Source organism: Carya illinoinensis, chromosome 7, assembly GCF_018687715.1.
Source record: "Carya illinoinensis cultivar Pawnee chromosome 7, C.illinoinensisPawnee_v1, whole genome shotgun sequence".
Lineage (NCBI taxonomy): Eukaryota > Viridiplantae > Streptophyta > Magnoliopsida > Fagales > Juglandaceae > Carya > Carya illinoinensis.
In genome coordinates, this window is record NC_056758.1 from 17,978,898 (window position 1) to 17,996,006 (window position 17,109).

At 36.8% G+C, this 17,109-nt stretch overlaps 1 protein-coding gene across 1 annotated transcript; it reads right to left on the reverse strand.

Annotated features, from left to right (window-relative positions):
* Nucleotides 1-2,788: 2,788 nt before the first annotated feature.
* On the reverse strand, nt 2,789-15,567 carry LOC122315774 (putative RNA-binding protein Luc7-like 2). Its single transcript, XM_043131920.1, has 13 exons — nt 15,274-15,567; nt 13,376-13,428; nt 12,528-12,696; nt 12,377-12,440; nt 8,214-8,293; nt 7,881-8,034; nt 6,567-6,628; nt 6,280-6,342; nt 5,717-5,775; nt 5,312-5,393; nt 3,662-3,705; nt 3,312-3,551; nt 2,789-3,103 (listed from the first exon to the last, which is right to left on the reverse strand). The coding sequence occupies exons 1-13, from the start codon at nt 15,418-15,420 to the stop codon at nt 3,085-3,087; spliced, it is 1,236 nt and encodes a 411-aa protein (XP_042987854.1). The 5' UTR covers nt 15,421-15,567; the 3' UTR covers nt 2,789-3,084.
* Between the last annotated feature and the right edge of the window lie 1,542 nt (nt 15,568-17,109).

Sequence of the window (17,109 nt, forward strand, 5' to 3'; positions counted from 1 at the left end):
ATTATGTATGAAATAATATATTATAATTTATAACATAACATTTTAATCTTGAACATGAATATTTATTTGATCATATGTTTTATATATAAAATATATATATTAAATACATTTATTACTTAATTAATTCTCAACGTAGCACTCGCTCTAGAGAGAGAAGCTCTCGCCTCTCTCTAGAAAGCCAAACAGAAAATCCTTCACCACCTCCCTCCCCTCTCTTTTTTCATGTTCTTTTATTTTGTTTTACTTTTGTTTTCCTACTTTTCTAGTTTAGTCTGGTTGTGATTGTGTCGGCTAGTGCTTATAAAGGGTGCCGGATGCTCGTTTGGGCCGCTTCTGCAGAACAAAGGGAAGAGGGGACAGTGGGAGAGAGGTGGTGTGGGACGGAGCTTGATGCTCTATTTTGGTATGGGCGTTCATGGGTCGTTTGTGGATGTCCTGCTCTGGGGATCATTCGGTGGTCTTTTGGCGTAGTGGGTGGATGGTAAACGGCGAGGAAGGAAGGCAAACGGTGAGGGATCTGGAGAAGTGGTTCGAGGCGAGGCGGGGCTGCTCTGGTTATGGTACGAGTTGTGGGTTATGGGTCTGAGCTGAGGATGGTTGTCCTTGGCTGGGGCGAGACGGCGTCCATGGAAGAGGTAGATGGCGACGGAGCTTGCTGCTCTGTTTTGGCACGTGGTTTTATGGGCTGCCTCCCCATGGTTGTCGTGCTTTCACTTGGGTCAGTAGCGCTTTCCATGCATCGTGGTGGAGCGGCCGGCTCATGTGCAGGATGGATAACAGAGAAAGTGGGTGGCAGCGGGAGAAGGAAACAATGAAACCCTAATGGGTTGGTTTGGGCTAGGCCCCCACGTGCACACAAGCTAGGTTTTGGCTTAGGCTGGGCCCCCACGTGCACACAAGCCCATTATCAGTTTTTTTAAGTTTTTGTTTTTTTAATATGTATTAGGTTTAAATAATAAATAGGCTGGTGTCCCACTCCTTTTTTGGAGGAATGTGGGTGTTTTGTCCTACTCCTCTTTTGGAGGAATGTAGGTGTTGGTACTCTTCCTCCTTGGGAGGAGAGAGTGTGGATGTACTCCTCCTTGGGAAGATGGAGCGTGGGTGTACCTTTCTTCTTTGGAAGAAATGTTGTTTTAGTTCTGTTTTTGACAGAACGCTCTCTCTTTTGACTGTTGTCAGGAGAGAAGGTGTAGAAGTTTAGACAATGTCCATCACAAAGAAATTTGTTGACGGGAAAGCTCCTGAGCAGTTGCATTAGTTGACTTATAATCTAGTTCTCCTGTATTGATAAGTCACAATTGTAACTTCGTTTATGAATGAATGCATTGAAGCATATTTCCATTAAAAAAAAAAAAACATATTTCTTTTGATAAATATATTAGTAATATTAATATACTTAATATATTAAAATCGGAGAACCGAACTGGAACCAATAAAACCGGAAGTACTGGTTTAAGGAAGTAATCGATACATAATCGATTTTAAAAAATGCAAAACCATTGTTACTAATTTAGTCTTAAATTTTATCTAAAATCAGACCAAGTTAAACCGGTTATACTCCTAAACCAGAGCAACAAGGACAAGATTTGCTCGTGGCCACGAAATGATACTAGATTTGCATTTAAACATGCGAGAGAGGCAACAGTGTCTCAAGTTAGCAGTCCTGTAGAATCAAGAATCTGAATGATATTTGTGTAATTTGTTTGGAAGATACTGATGTTAGTCGGATGTTTTCAGTTGATGGCTGCCTGCACCAGTATTGTTTTTCTTCTACGGAACGGCATGTGGATTGTGGACGTGAAGTTGCCTTATGCCATGAGCTCGTTTTTCTTTACTGTCATATGGGACTCTGCTTTATTATTCTACAAGTTTGGTTTCTTTGTGCGTTTGTTGTTTCCTCATGGGTTCTGTTTCAAGCATTTTTTTTTTTTAATTTTTAATGTTTGTGGCCCAATTGAGTCAGACTTGGAAATGTGTGTTGTAACATTTTGCTGAACATCCTCTGGTTCTCACGAGCCGCATGTATTTAAATTTTTTTTAATGATTATTAATGTATTAATATTTTCATTATTTTTTAAAAATGTTTAAAAATATTTTAAAAATATGAATAAAAATAGAAATAAAATAAAAAAGTAGAATTTAGCCTAGTGTATTAATATTCATCTACTATTCACTATCATTTAATATTTTATAATCATTATTTTTTTATCATTTTTCATTATTATTCACAAATCATCTTTAGATCATCTCACTGCCTAAACATAACCTAAATCCGTATACAGGCAGACATCCGACTAGGGCAAAGCTGGATGCAGTGGCGAAGCATGCAACCTCATTCGCAACCTGGATCCATGTACGGGGATTTTGGCAGATACCCACTTCCGCATCTTTTGAATTACCAGGAGCCATCCTCCATGGCTTCCCAACCGCGAGATTGGGATGCCACAGAAGATGGGGCCCAATTGACAGCTAGTTTGCTGAGAAGAAAAACATAGAATATTAATTGTGACAAAATTCAATCCTCTTATCACTCCAGACTCCAAAGAATTGTTGGGCAGTTGGGTTATCATACATATATTCATCTTCAATCAGAGTCCATTCGGACACAATGAAAAAACTGCGAAAAACTGAACCAAGGAAATCAGTTTCATTCATTATTAGCAATTTTCTTCTATAGGTTAGGAATGGTTGTGTATCATGATTCGTGTCTAACATAAAGCAGTGGGTGAAGTTTACCTTCGGATGGCATTCCTTATGGATTATCAAGTAAAACCATTTACTGAATATATAGCGTACACAATCCACCTCGACCAAATTTCAATACCATGAAAGTCACCAAGATTACAGCCAAATTTAAGAGGAATTCAAACTCCAACTTCGATTAGCGTCGAACATACCTTTCAAACACATACTTGAGAAAACATAAGCACCAAATTACGTCTCCATCACAGGGGAATGACAGCTCCAGCTCCAACTCCACTAGACATGTAATTAAAAACATAATTATCATTTCCCTACATTTGTCTAAACACTGATCTAGACAAGAACACATTTCAAATCCATATGCTCCACAGCAAGGATCTTCTAGTACCGATCATAATGCCTGAAATGACAACAGTAAGTAATCAGATAAAATTATTGGTAACTCGCGCAGAAAACAACTCATTTATGATTAGAGAGTGCCTTGGACTGTTTCGTGACCACGATGAGTTTATCCAGTTAATCCATGGGCATCTGGTGGGACCCCCAGGCCATGAACATGGTTTGTGGACCACAACTTACAAGGAACTATGGTGATCATGGTAAAGTACCTGTGGCGATCATAGTCCCTGGAACGCTCCCTTGACCGTGACCTGCGGCGACTTCTTGAATCATAACTGCGGGAGCGATCTATGTCTCTATCACGCTCCCGATCATATCCACGTTCACGATCATAATGCCTATCACGATCTCTGCTCCTACGATCATGATCCCTTCCTCGGTCACGGCTATCTCCTCGTTCCCGGTCCTTACTAGGCTCCCTGTCTCTGTCCCTGCTGCGTTCTTTTGATCTACAAATCAAACAATTGAAGGAGGGAAAAGAACAATATTCAGTTAGAAATTTAGGGACAAAATAGAAATATAATATATATACAATTGAAAAATAGATAATGAAATATACCTTCTATCATCCCGATCAACCTTTCGGCCCTTTTCTTTCTCTTCCTGACAAATTAATTACCCAAAAAAATACAATAAACTCCCACTTTTGAATGATACAAGTCTAATTATATTGAAAAAGAACTAGATCTAAAGATATAGCAAGCCACAAGAAAAAGCAGAGCTACTTTGACACAAATATTATCTGCCGCCACAAAGTGATTAAAAATGTACCTTCCTTTATCCATTTCCCCTATCCTGTTCAATAATTGGTAAAGTCTATAAGCTCTGAAAATAAATGCCATACAAATTTGTGGTGTCCATTTTCTCCTATTGTAAAATTGGTGGGGCAGTCACTTCCACAAACTGAAACTGGTTTCCTTTTATAGCAATATCTCAAAAACTAAAATAAAATTGCACATCTATTTATCACCACACTAATGCAGCACCGCTGTACCAACCACCAGCCTCTATAATATAAGTTAACTCTCCTCTATAAAGAGGAAGGCCAGTGCTCATTGCATGGGGCACAGAGAGCAGCGACAGTGCGTAGGGTTGGTGATGGAAGCAATCACCCATTTTTTAAAATAGTATTACCATTGGATCGAGAGAGGTAAAAGGCAGCATGAAAGTGCATCAACATAAAACAGAACACCATTCACAACTGAAAACCGCAACTGCTTGTCACCTTCTATAAAGTTAACAATGCTGTCACCCAGGATGCTGTTTGCACAATATCATGTAAAATTATTCAAAGGCCAGAAAAACTAGATGGCAAAAATAGCACAAACACCCAGCACGCTTCTTGATTTTTGAACCCTTCTTTACAGCAAGCCTCTTGATCAAGGCCAACAGCACCTTTTACAATGTTCAGGGACCGGCCATTGAATTTCCTTTTTCTTTTTCTCTTTTTTCCTTTCTAGTTGCCTTCACAACCATTATTTTGCAGAAGACAGTTTTCTAGTATTGAACTACTGTATACATACATGCTTACTTATATATAGATTACATTCAAGACGAGTGAAACTATATATTAATATTACACCACTTGATAATTCTAAATTACATAAGTACCTTGAAAATCGAACTACGAGATTACATCCCACTACACTTGTGATATATATTTCTAGCAAATTCACGTAATTGTTGTTTCAAACCCCAGGGGTATCAGTCCACATCCAACATGTCCTGATCATTAAAACCAAATTGGAGTAGACAATTTGTTGGGAATTTTCCATGCTAATCTTAAAAACTAGATGATAACGGGAAAAAAATGTAAGAAAATATCTTTAAAAAAGAGTTATCCCTTCACTGAAGTTAGAAAAACTCACAGATGGAACACTAACTGAGAATCTCTATAGAAGAATGTCAAACATTATACCAGCACCTGAACCAACATATTCAGAATACCCACTTAATGATATTTCGAAAGAAAAAATAGGTAAAACAATAGATACATCACATTGATTACTACAGCATCAGTTTGGTTATTCGCTTTTGACATTTATTTTGCTAAAAAAAATCTATCTGACATCTGTTTTGACACTTAGATATTAGATAAAATCAATCATCTGCTACCATTACTACCTCCTACTACAAATAGTAGTGGTGGTGGTGGTGGTAATGATAATAAAAAAGGATAAAAGGATAAGAATGGCAGAATATAAATTACCTTAAGCTCTGCTAACTTCTCTCGGATTTGCATATAGCCTAAATGAAGCTTCCCACCAAAATGATCAGCTAAACGGCGGTCACTGAAAATAACAAAGAAAATAAAACTGGTTTACGCACCTAACATATTCGAAAGCTTTGACAAAAATATACATTTACAGCACAGTTGCCTGTTAATTTTCAAGCTAATAATAGCATGATCTGCAAGCATAAAACAGAAAAAGACGCACATTCTTTAGCTGCAAAAGTATTCCTCGTAAAACTGGGCCCAAGAGCCTGCTGGTGACAAGGAGGTATACTTGTCGGGTCAAAAGCTGAATTGTAATCCCCAATTACCATCTATATGTTTTTCTAAGAAAACATACAAAAATACAGTAAAAATTAAGGATACAAAATCGAATATTACCTGTCATAAACACTCAAAAATGCTCCACAAATGTCACAAACGCGTAACTTCTGATCAGTCTGACATAATATCAGGATTGACAAAAATTAGGATTTCAGAGCAAATTATGCTTTTATTGATAAGTATTTCTGAGCTAATTAATAAACAAGGATATTTTTTTGATCGATTAATGATTAGGTAAAGATTAGATGAAAAAGTTGAAAATTTGAAATTAATAAACAAGGATATTAATGGACTTTTTAAAACATTGAACAAAATTATAAAAAAATGTTAAACAATAACAGTCATTTAAATTAACAGTCCAATTTTTTTTCCTAAACATGGATATTTTGCACATCAAATGTATTAAAAACATATCTGAAACATGCCCACAATGCCGCTGTTTTGATCTATAAAGGTGTTTGCCTAGGAGAATGTTGGTTATGACATAGCATATGGCTAATCCCTCCCTCCCTCCCTCTCCCCCTTTTTAATATCTGTGCAGTTCAACTATAGATTTCTACACACCTAAAAGAACACTTCAATCCAAAAATAGAAAATAAGCAAAGGTAAAATGGACTTACAATGCGAACATCAGCAGCAGTGTACTTGGAGGAATCCAGAGCAGGCTCCTGCCGAGCAGGTAGCTGAGATCGAAATAACAAAACTACTAAAATAAGAAGCAAAAAGAAAAGAAAACAATGGAAGCTACAAAGGCTTTAAAACAGCAAAATGTGACAATTACATAAAATAAACTACAAGAACACAAACCAGAAGACCTCATCATAAAACAAGCCCATAAACCCCTTTTTTTAAGAAAACATGCGCATAAACCTAAAAAACACTTTTTTATTTTTAACAAAAAAAGAACCTTCTTAAGAGCTTCAGCCTCTTCTAATGCCTTTTGTGCCTCTTCAACCAAACCCTGCTCACCTGAAAAGGTTACAAAACTTCAAGAAATATCCACAAGTTGATTCCTAGGACTAAAATTAAAATTAAAATTAAAATCATACAAAATAAAGCATTTCAGTTGCATTTCTTCATGCCAAAATCCACAACACAACCAAGATTCTCATAGTAACTTAAACCAACATAAAAAAGTCTCATGCCATGTCATTTCCAGTCATAATTCAAATCTGTTTACAGTCAGCCATATTATTCAAGTAGAGGACAAGCCGTTTTGAGATACTTCTTACTGGCGAATACAATTTAGAGTATGTTTCAGGAATACTTTGCTTAAACCAAAGTTTATTGTTGTTTAGAACAGCATGATCACCATGTCTTCCAGTTGGGTCTAATAGGGCCTCTATAGATTCAGAAATATAACAAGAGGATCAAAAGTGACAATAATGGTACTGAAAGGAACCACCTGAGAGAGAGAGAGAGAGAGAGAGAGAGAGAGAGAGAGAGAGAGAGAGAGAGAGAGAGAGGGATAGAGGAGGGGCAAAAATGGAAATGAAGAGATAGGCCGACCTAAAGGGTAGCGATAAAACAGGAAGGCCACCCTATTTTGGACTAGAGATTTTGAAAAATTGGTCACGACAAAACAGGAAAAAGAAAGAAAAAATAAATAGAAAATAAAAGGAGAGGCCTACTAAAGAGTTGCAAGCATTTTTCCTCTTTTTTTTTTTTTTTTTTTTTTGATGAAAGCCACTTGATGAAAAGTTTTTAACCTATTTGGACTAGATATTTGAATTTGGCCAACAAGTAGGTATTCACAAACATAACTTCTACTTACTCACATCAAGTAAAGGTAAGTTTGAAATCCCATATAACACGTAGAAATGACGAGTACTAAGAGATATTGGACAAAATGATTTAGTTGAAAACAAAGTATAAAGATCAATTACCAAACACAATAGTGGTTGCATAAACTAACCCCCAGCCCCACCCTAGAAAAGATGAGATCAACAGCAGCAGTTGCCAAACATGTAAAAACACAAAAGTATGACACTTTCACCAGGAAGTTTGTGTAAATAGAAAGGTCCTATTCTTTTAATAGAAAACCATATTAACAAAGGCAGAGGAATAATGGAAAAGAAACAACGTACCCGTCATGTTCAACTATGACAATACACACCAAAAAAAGTGCCACAAACAATAACAGAGCACATATATAAGATCCAAATTCCAACCGCAATGGAGTGTGGCCATAACCGAATAAATCTGAATATTAGTGACTTACCAAGATCCTCTGCTTTCTTCAACTTTTCATTTATCATTTCCTGTGTACGAGGATCAGGTGTAACTACAGGCAAGGGTGCCAAAGGTGGTGGGTTTGGCAGGGGTTGAGGCAAAGATGCCCTATCTTTATTGAATGCATCCAAAAGAAGCATGGACTGTCACCACAACAGAAGGAAGACACGTATGAAAGCCATATAATATATGTCCAAAAAAAAAAAAAAAGGAATTCATGGAACTTCAACCGATGGATCAACATGACAGAACGATAGATGAGAACAACGAAACAATAAAAATCACAGCAGACAAATAAAATGTCTCAGATAGCAATCATCACCTGTTTGTCCGCTCTTTTGGTTCTTAGTTCCTCTACCACCTCCAAAGCTCGAATTTTAAGATCTGTTTTGCCTTCAAGATCTGCATATTTCACATCAGTTTTTTATTAATAAGTTATTAATGACTAATAAACAAAAGAGCGGGAAGGAGATTGCATTTGTCCAAAAAAAACCCAGAACTGATTACAGGATGCATATAAATACACAATAGAATAATAAGAATTAAGCTAATGTTGATAGTCTCTTTCTAGAAAATCACAAAAATCAGTAACCCTAAACTAAGCATTTCACTTCCTGTCGTGAGACTTGAGTTACTTGCAAGAACTGAATGGTTCTTTCTTTTATCCTGATTATCCGCATTGGTTCAACTTTTTAATTATTTTTTCCAGTAGTGAGCAAAAGTATGACTGGCAATATGTAGGTTGGGTGTATTTACCTTCGGATGGGGCGTCGGGGGGAATATTGGCCATGTGGGACAAAAGAGTGGTAGAGAACATTGATGAGTTCGTGGGAGAATATTCTGTGGGTTGCTTGTTTAAAAATTCAGAAGATGGTTTTGAGTGGGCTTTTGCTGGGGTATATGGTCCTAATTTAGAGGGTGAACGGAGGTTACTTTGGGATGAGCTCGCAGGTTTATGCTCATGGTGGGAGATGCCATGGTGCATAAGGGAGGACTTTAATGTGACAAGATTTCCAAGTGAAAGGTCGGGAGAGGGTTGGCAAAATCATGCTATGGGGGAATTCTCAGATTTCATTTCAGAGTTGGGACTCATGGACATACCTCTCTTGGGAGGTGGATATACTTGGTCTAGCAACCACGCCTGATCAAGAATAGATAGATTCCTTATATCTCCTTCATGGGAGATACAATATCCAGACTTTTGTCAGAAAAGACTCACTCGGTTATGCTCGGACCACTTTCCTATTTTGTTAGATTGTGGGGGAATACCGGGAGGCAAACGGCCCTTTAAATTTGAGAATATGTGGTTAAAATCCGAAGGATTTGTGGAGTTGGTCAGGCAATGGTGGAATTCGTATCAAATGCAGGGCACTCCGAGTAAGGTATTGGCGGGAAAGTTGAAGGCCTTAAAGAGGGACTTGAAGACTTGGAATGAACAGGTATTCGGTAATGTAGAAGCAAAGAAGAAATCCTTGTTTCAAGAGCTACAAAGTTTAGAGGGTGTGGAAAATGAGGAAGGTCGAAAAGGGCAAGTAGTTACAGAATTAGAAAGGTTGATATTAATGGAGGAGATTTCTTGGAGGCAAAAGTCAAGGGCTTTGTGGCTAAGGGAGGGAGATAGATCTACAAAGTTTTTTCACCAAGTGGCAAACTCCCATAGAAGGTTCAATACAATCGAGTCCATGAACATTGATGGCGAGGTAGTTTCTGATCAAACAAAAATCAAAGACTACGTAGCTGGACATTTTGAGCATTTGTTGGAAGAACCGTTTGCATGGAGGCCTACAGTAGATGGGTTAGCTTTTGATACCATTGATCGTCTTAGTATGACTTGGTTGGAAAGACCATTTGAAGAAGTTGAGGTACATCAAGTCATCAAGAAATTAAACAAAGACAAAGCTCCGGGGCCGGATGGTTTTACTATGGCATTTTTTCAGACTTGTTGGGAGGTGGTAAGAGAGGACATTATGCTGGTTTTCCAGGAGTTCTTTACTTTTGGTAAATTTGAGAAGAGTTTGAATACTACCTTCATTGCACTCATCCCCAAAAAACCGGGTGCAAGAGAGGCACAGGACTTCAGGCCTATTAGTCTAGTGGGCAGTGTGTATAAGATTCTTGCAAAAGTCTTGGCCAACAGAATCAGTACAGTCTTGGATAAGATCATTTCAAAGTCTCAAAATGCATTTGTACGAGGAAGGCAAATACTGGACTCGGTTTTGGTAGCCAATGAATGTTTGGACAGCAGGCTTAAGTCAAAGATCCCGGGTATTTTGTGTAAATTGGATATGGAGAAGGCCTATGATCATGTCAATTGGAACTTTTTGCTCTATCTTTAGGGAAGGTGTGGTTTTGGAGAAAAATGGAAGGGATGGATACGTCATTGTATTTCTACAGCTCGATTTTCAGTTTTGGTAAATGGTGAACCTGTGGGTTTCTTTAATAGTTCGCGGGGGCTACGACAAGGCGACCCACTATCTCCTTTACTTTTTGTGATCGTGATGGAGGCCTTAAGTCGGATGGTGCCGGCCGCTGTAGCAGGTGGTTTCTTCTCAGGATTCTCAGTGGGCAATGGGCCTATTACTATTTCTCATCTTTTATTTGCAGATGATACGCTGCTGTTATGTGATGATAATGTGGCGCATATTCAATCCTTGAAGGCCATTTTAAGATGTTTCGAAGCGGCTTCCGGTTTAAAGATAAATCTAGCGAAGACAGAAATGGTGGCAGTGGGGGATGTAGGTAATATTCAGGGGCTGGCCAGTATTTTGGGGTGTGGGGTCTCCTCGTTGCCAATGAAGTATCTTGGGCTCCCTTTGGGGGCATCTTTCAAAGCAAAGACAATTTGGGGGGAGGTGCTAGAAAAATTAGAACGTAGGTTGGCTGGGTGGAAAAGATTATATTTGTCTAAGGGGGGGAGGATAACACTTATCAAGAGCACATTATCTAATCTTCCCACTTATTTCTTGTCTCTTTTTCCCCTTCCAACTAGCATTGCCTCCAAGATTGAAAAATTACAACGGGACTTTTTGTGGAGTGGCATAGGAGTTGAGTTTAAATTTCATTTAGTTGGATGGGAAAAGGTGTGCACACCTTTGCATGTGGGTGGTTTGGGAGTCCATAATGTGAGGCTGTTTAATCAGGCCTTACTTGGGAAATGGTTGTGGAGGTATAATTACGAGAAGGAAACACTATGGAAAGGGGTGATTGATGCAAAGTATGGAAGTACTAGGGGAGGTTGGTACTCTAATGAGGAAAGGGGAGCATATGGTGTGGGGTTATGGAAGTATATAAGAAAAGGGTGGGGGGCATTCTCTAGCAACACCAGGCTAGGTATGGGGAATGGCCAGAGAATCAGCTTTTGGAATGATGTATGGGTGGGTGATACAGCTCTTAAGGAGGCTTACCCTGATATTTTCAGCATTGCGAGGGAAAAAGATGCGAATGTGGCAGATTTGTGGGGTACTACACATGATACTCAAGTGTGGAACATAAATCTCACTAGAGAGGCTCATGACTGGGAAGTAAGCATGCTGGTAGAGTTTTTTAACCTACTTCATAACATCTCCCCTAATGCTTTAATTGATGATAAGCTGGTCTGGTGTGCATCTCGGAAAGGAAAATTCTCGATAGGCTCTTATTATGCGATTCTTGCAGCCTCACCTTTGCCTAACTTCCCGTGGAAGAGTATATGGAGGAATAAAGCACCTCCCAAGGCGGCATTCTTTGCCTGGACAGCAACCCTTGGGAAGATCTTAACCATTGATAATTTAAGAAAACGCGGTCTTATAATGATGGATTGGTGCTGTATGTGCAAAAAGAGTGGGGAAACAATAGATCATCTCCTCCTACATTGTGATTTTGCTAGGTACACTTGGAATCATTTCTTTAGCAGGATGGGGTTAGCGTGGACAATGCCGGGAAGGGTAGCTGAATTATTGGTAAGTTGGAGAGGGATAGTAGGGACAGCGCAGATTACAGCACTATGGAAAATGGCCCCCATATGTATCCTATGGTGCATCTGGAGTGAATGAAACAATAGGCTTTTTGAGGACCAGGAAAGATCTATAGAAGAATTTAGGGGTTTTTTATGGAAGACTTTATTTTTGTGGGCCATGGCTTTAGAGTTCAATGGTCTTAGCTTCCATGATTTCCTTGTAACTTTTTCTACCTCTTAAAACGGTGTATTCACATGTATACTTCCAGTGTACCTGGCTTATGCCTTCTTCTCATTAATAAAATTTAATATTACTTATCAAAAAAAAAAGTATGACTGGCAACATCAAAATTCAGTTACTATGAAGAATCTAATTTATAGCCCACACAAAATACTAAGTGCTCAATCATATCTGTATATGCATACATACCTGTATGTTTGTGTGTATAATTTTATACCCATTCATACTCAAAAGCTCTCTATAACTCAAAAAAAAATCAAAATCTAGGCAAGCACCAGCGGAAGTTATACACTAATTCTGTACACATTACCATATTGATCAGCTTCTTTCAACTTCTCTTTGATATGCTTGGATAGCTCAAGCACCTCAGATGTCTGCAATTTCAACAAAACCCAATTAATGAATTTTAAATTCGCCGAATGAAAATTCATAACATATGAATTGAAAGAGTCAACCATCACCTGTGTAACTTCTGAGACAGAAATTGCTATAGCAGCTTTTGCATCCTCAGCCTCAAGGCGCCTAAGGGCTCTAGTGATCTTCCTATCGCACTCAAGAATGAGCCTATCGATGACATCCTCCAAATCTCTATCATAGTTGTCAGTCCCTTTTGCTTTGGATTCCTCATATCTAAAAAGATTTAAGCCCAACTATAGAAAAAATTGAAAATCCACAACATTTACATGCCATTGGATCACATCCACTTATTTAAAAAAACTCTTTTGAATCGCTAATTAAGTAGCTATTAATTCCAGCAACCTCTTGGTAATCTTAAAACATGACTTATGACGCTTTTTTTATAAGTAAAATAACAAAAAGACTTATGAGGATTTTGAAGCTTAAGCCCTAGTGCATGGCAAGGTTCAACAGAAAAGTAACAATGTAGGTCACCAAGAGCTTATCCCTTATTAAGTGAAGTATGGCACAAGCAGTAATTTCTTCTGCATAGCTAAAAATGGCCAATGGCAAGAAAACTTACAAGTGCAAGACAATTAGCTTAACCATAAAAATTCTAGTTAGACTTCTATCACAGATTATGCAATTAAATTATTTGGTATTACCTTTTCAGTACAAATTCCCAAGTACAAAACAGGGGAAAAGCAAATTCTTCAACAAGATAAATAGAAAATGCAAGACCATCTAGACCACAGCGGCATTCCAGAGGCTTGACTTAAAACTATAATAATGAATGATAATTTTCAGTGTCCACAGCTTGACACCAACTCAATGGTGTTCATTTTAATTAGAAAAAAAAAAAAAAAAAAAAGAACACTGAAACACATATCATTCCCTAAAAGTATAAGGATACTCTTTCCTCAGCTGCAAGGAGTGGACCTTTGGGCAGGGACCCATATCCATTTTCTGGAACAAGAGAAAAAGAATAGATGATTTTAGAGAGTTAGAAGTGGTCAAATTAATTATCGATAAACAGATGAATAGCACACATAGCAAGAACACAATAAGTCTTAATAATATAGAGTAAATGCATTAACACCAGAATAATCAAGTTTCTCCTTGATTTAAAAAGATAAATGGAAAGGAATTCACTCTACATCAATTTATGGATAAAAATAAAGTCCAGAAAAATTTCCTATCCCTGTCATGATACATGATGACTAAACATAAGATATTCGCAGTAAAGAAAAATTGACCCAATACTTAAAAAGTTACCAACAGATACGTCAATACTAAATCCTCCCACTGCTACATCATCATATGTCTTTGTATAGACTGTTGTTACATAAAGAAACCAAAGCTGCCTGTTCCAAAAGAAAACCAGCAATTGCTATGAGAAAATCACTACCAACCAGTCTGACAACACAACAAGACCTTCTTGCCCACCTTGAGGTGCACTTCATCCACCAGAAACCGTGTGCTGAAATCTAAACCCATTAAACCATGGGGTGGCAATCTCTACAATAAGGATTGGCAGAAATAAGCAGAAGCAACCGCTCCCCCACCAAAAAGACCAAAGCGAGAGCAAGAAAGGTGAAGTGAGATATGCATCCAAGTGGAGCCAATTTTGAAAACCAGCCCAGATTGGGGCAGAATGTATAAGACCTATAGACAGATGATGCCTTCATACCAATCTCATTCAACAAGCCCAGCAATAGGTATTATACAGCTTAGTGTCAAGTCAGACGCATCTTTTGTAGAATTCATTGAAAAAAGGAGCAAAAGCCTCTAATACTGTTGCCAATTCAGACAAGTTGAAATTTCTACGTCTCACTACTCATGACTATCTTTTGCATGTGGCTTCTTTCATATAATATTGTGCACGTACCCACCCACAAACCAGCTGCACCTATAGACTTCAGTTCCTTTGCCAACTATTATAAAACTCACGCTTTCCATGTGTTACTTCTCTGTTTCCTCGAACATAGAGACCAAAACAAGGAAAACCATAAACACTCCAATTTTGTTTTCTTTTCTCGTACTTTTATACAAATTCTCAGTCTGTTTCCCAAATCTTTGCAGTATCCAATGAGGCCAATCAAACTCCAAAAAGCAACTATCTTCTCCTTTCCACGAATTTACTAAAACCATATATAATTCTTCCATCAACAAAAATTATCTTAAGATGATAACCTAAGGGAGACATATCAGAACTTTCTTCATCAGTTCCAAAAATTCCTCCCCCCAACCAAAATAAAAAAACAAGTCTCAACTTTACGAGGGAACCAAAAGGGCCAAACCATCCCCATACAAAACCAAGCAGTCCTTGCAGCTACAACAATTTCCTTAGCTCAAATACTTTGAAAATATTAGATATTCAAAGGGATTAAACAAACAAATTTACACTAATATAAACTAGCGTATTCTATCCGTCAGTCCTTCGTTTCACCACTTAACAAATCCCATTCAATAAAGAATTTCGGTATAAAAACCCTACTATACTTTTTCTTCTACTTCAGCAAGGTTTCTTGCGACCCAAATCGTCTCGTTCCCAAACTTTCTCAGGAACCAATCATGTCAAGTAAACTCCAAAAATACCATAATATAGATGTAGACTGAAAAATAAACTTGTCCTCCATTCCTCAGATTTCTCGGCAAAAAAACTAAAAAAAAAAAAACAGCTCTACAGTCGCAACAATTAAATTAAGCCTTACGGATTTAAAAAGGATTAGGGCTTCCTTAATTCAGGTAACAAATTAAAATATATTTTGAAGATAAAAAAAAATAAAGATAAAATCTATCAAATATTACCGTCAATTGGAAGAGCTCGTGAGGGCAAAGGCCAACGAGGTAAAGGCGGCACACGTCGCGATCGTAGTACTTGCGGTTCACCTCCCGAACGTCGCCGTTCCGGTTCGCCCCCATCAGCACGTCTAGCTGCTTCCTTATCGCATCCATGACGTACCCTCTCAGCCTCTGTCCTTCTCTCTCTCCCTCGAGCTCTCGAGTCAGAGTGAGATTTGTAGGGCTTTTGCTTGGGGAAAAAGGGCGCCGATCGAGGGTCGATAGATGGATTACCTATTCACGAGGCTGTTCGTGTTTTCTTATATGCCCTTGCATTTTTATGTTCTAGTTGGAGTGCCCGGTTACACGAACCGGATATAATTTGAATAAAATATAATAAATATATAATATATTATACATATTATATATAGATATGGTTACATATTGTTATAATATTATATGAGAAATGATATTTGTAATTATGGTTGTGTAAATGGTATGCAGTCACTTTGAAAAAAATGAATTAATATGGAACTCACATGAAAAAAAAAATTAACTTTTTAATTGAGACCTCACTCTTTTTCAAAGTAATTGCACGACATTTACAATTTCACGACTGTATGTGGCATTGCTCATATTATATTACTATTTTATTTTTCCATTGTATTATTATTTTGTTGCTTTCTTGTTTTGTTCACGAGAAATTATTATTTTACTCATAATATTAGTTTTCGTGACCGAGTTAATTAATTTGTGGATGATATAATATAAGACTTGAGTTAAATCATTTAATAGAAAGAATAAAATATTTAAAAAAAAAAACAACAATTAATGAGACAAGATTATAATTCAATGATGACTAGATATCATGTATATCAAAATATATAAGTAGTAATAGAAGAATTAGAAGATCACTGTAAATTTTTAAGAGACAAAATTCAAAATGTAGGAAATCATTTAAATATTCTTGCTTTATAAAAAAAAAAATTAAAATTTTTTTTACTGATATAGATTTTTAACAACGATAATCTATATAAAAGAAAATGAAGTATATTGAAAGTCTTATATTGATAAATCATGAAAATCTATTGGTCAGCCCATCTATGCTGGAGAAGCTTTAAGGGTCGTTTCAATAGTATTCTCTCAAGATCTTGATCTATTTATTTCTCTTTGAATATAGGACATTTTTCTTTAAAAACATGTCTTGATAAATTGTTTATTTAAATATGATGAATCCACCACTAGGATACATATAGAATATGAACCTGATAATATTAACCAAGAAGACTATAGTATAATAGACATAGAAATAAATTTATAAAACTAGACAATTCATAATGTTCCTAAAAATCAAATATACAAATAATCTACTTTCTCTTCTAAATTATCATTTCTTTCGAATTGTACTATGAAAATGGTTGAAAAATTTTTTAGTTTAAATAATGATTATGAATCATTATAATTATTAACAAAAGAAGATATTAAATATCATAAAGAACAAAAATATTCTTTTATTCATATTAGATTAGTACATGTAGCTATAAAACCACTTATCAGAAGTGTATTAAATGCTACATTATTACTATGTCTAAAAGACAGAATACACTATAATTTACATGATTCATTACTTGGAATGGTAGAATTTGGCTTATTTCAAGACCCAGTTTATTTCAATTGTTATCATAATTATTTACTTTCATTATTTAATACTAATATTTTACATATTTTGACATTAAATATTACAATAAATGGTTGTCATTTGATGAAATGATCACATCTTTTAACTGTAGTATATAAAATCGATTATAAACTGATAAAAACAACATTAGAGCCATAAACTCTTATTACTAGTCCAAAAGGCTA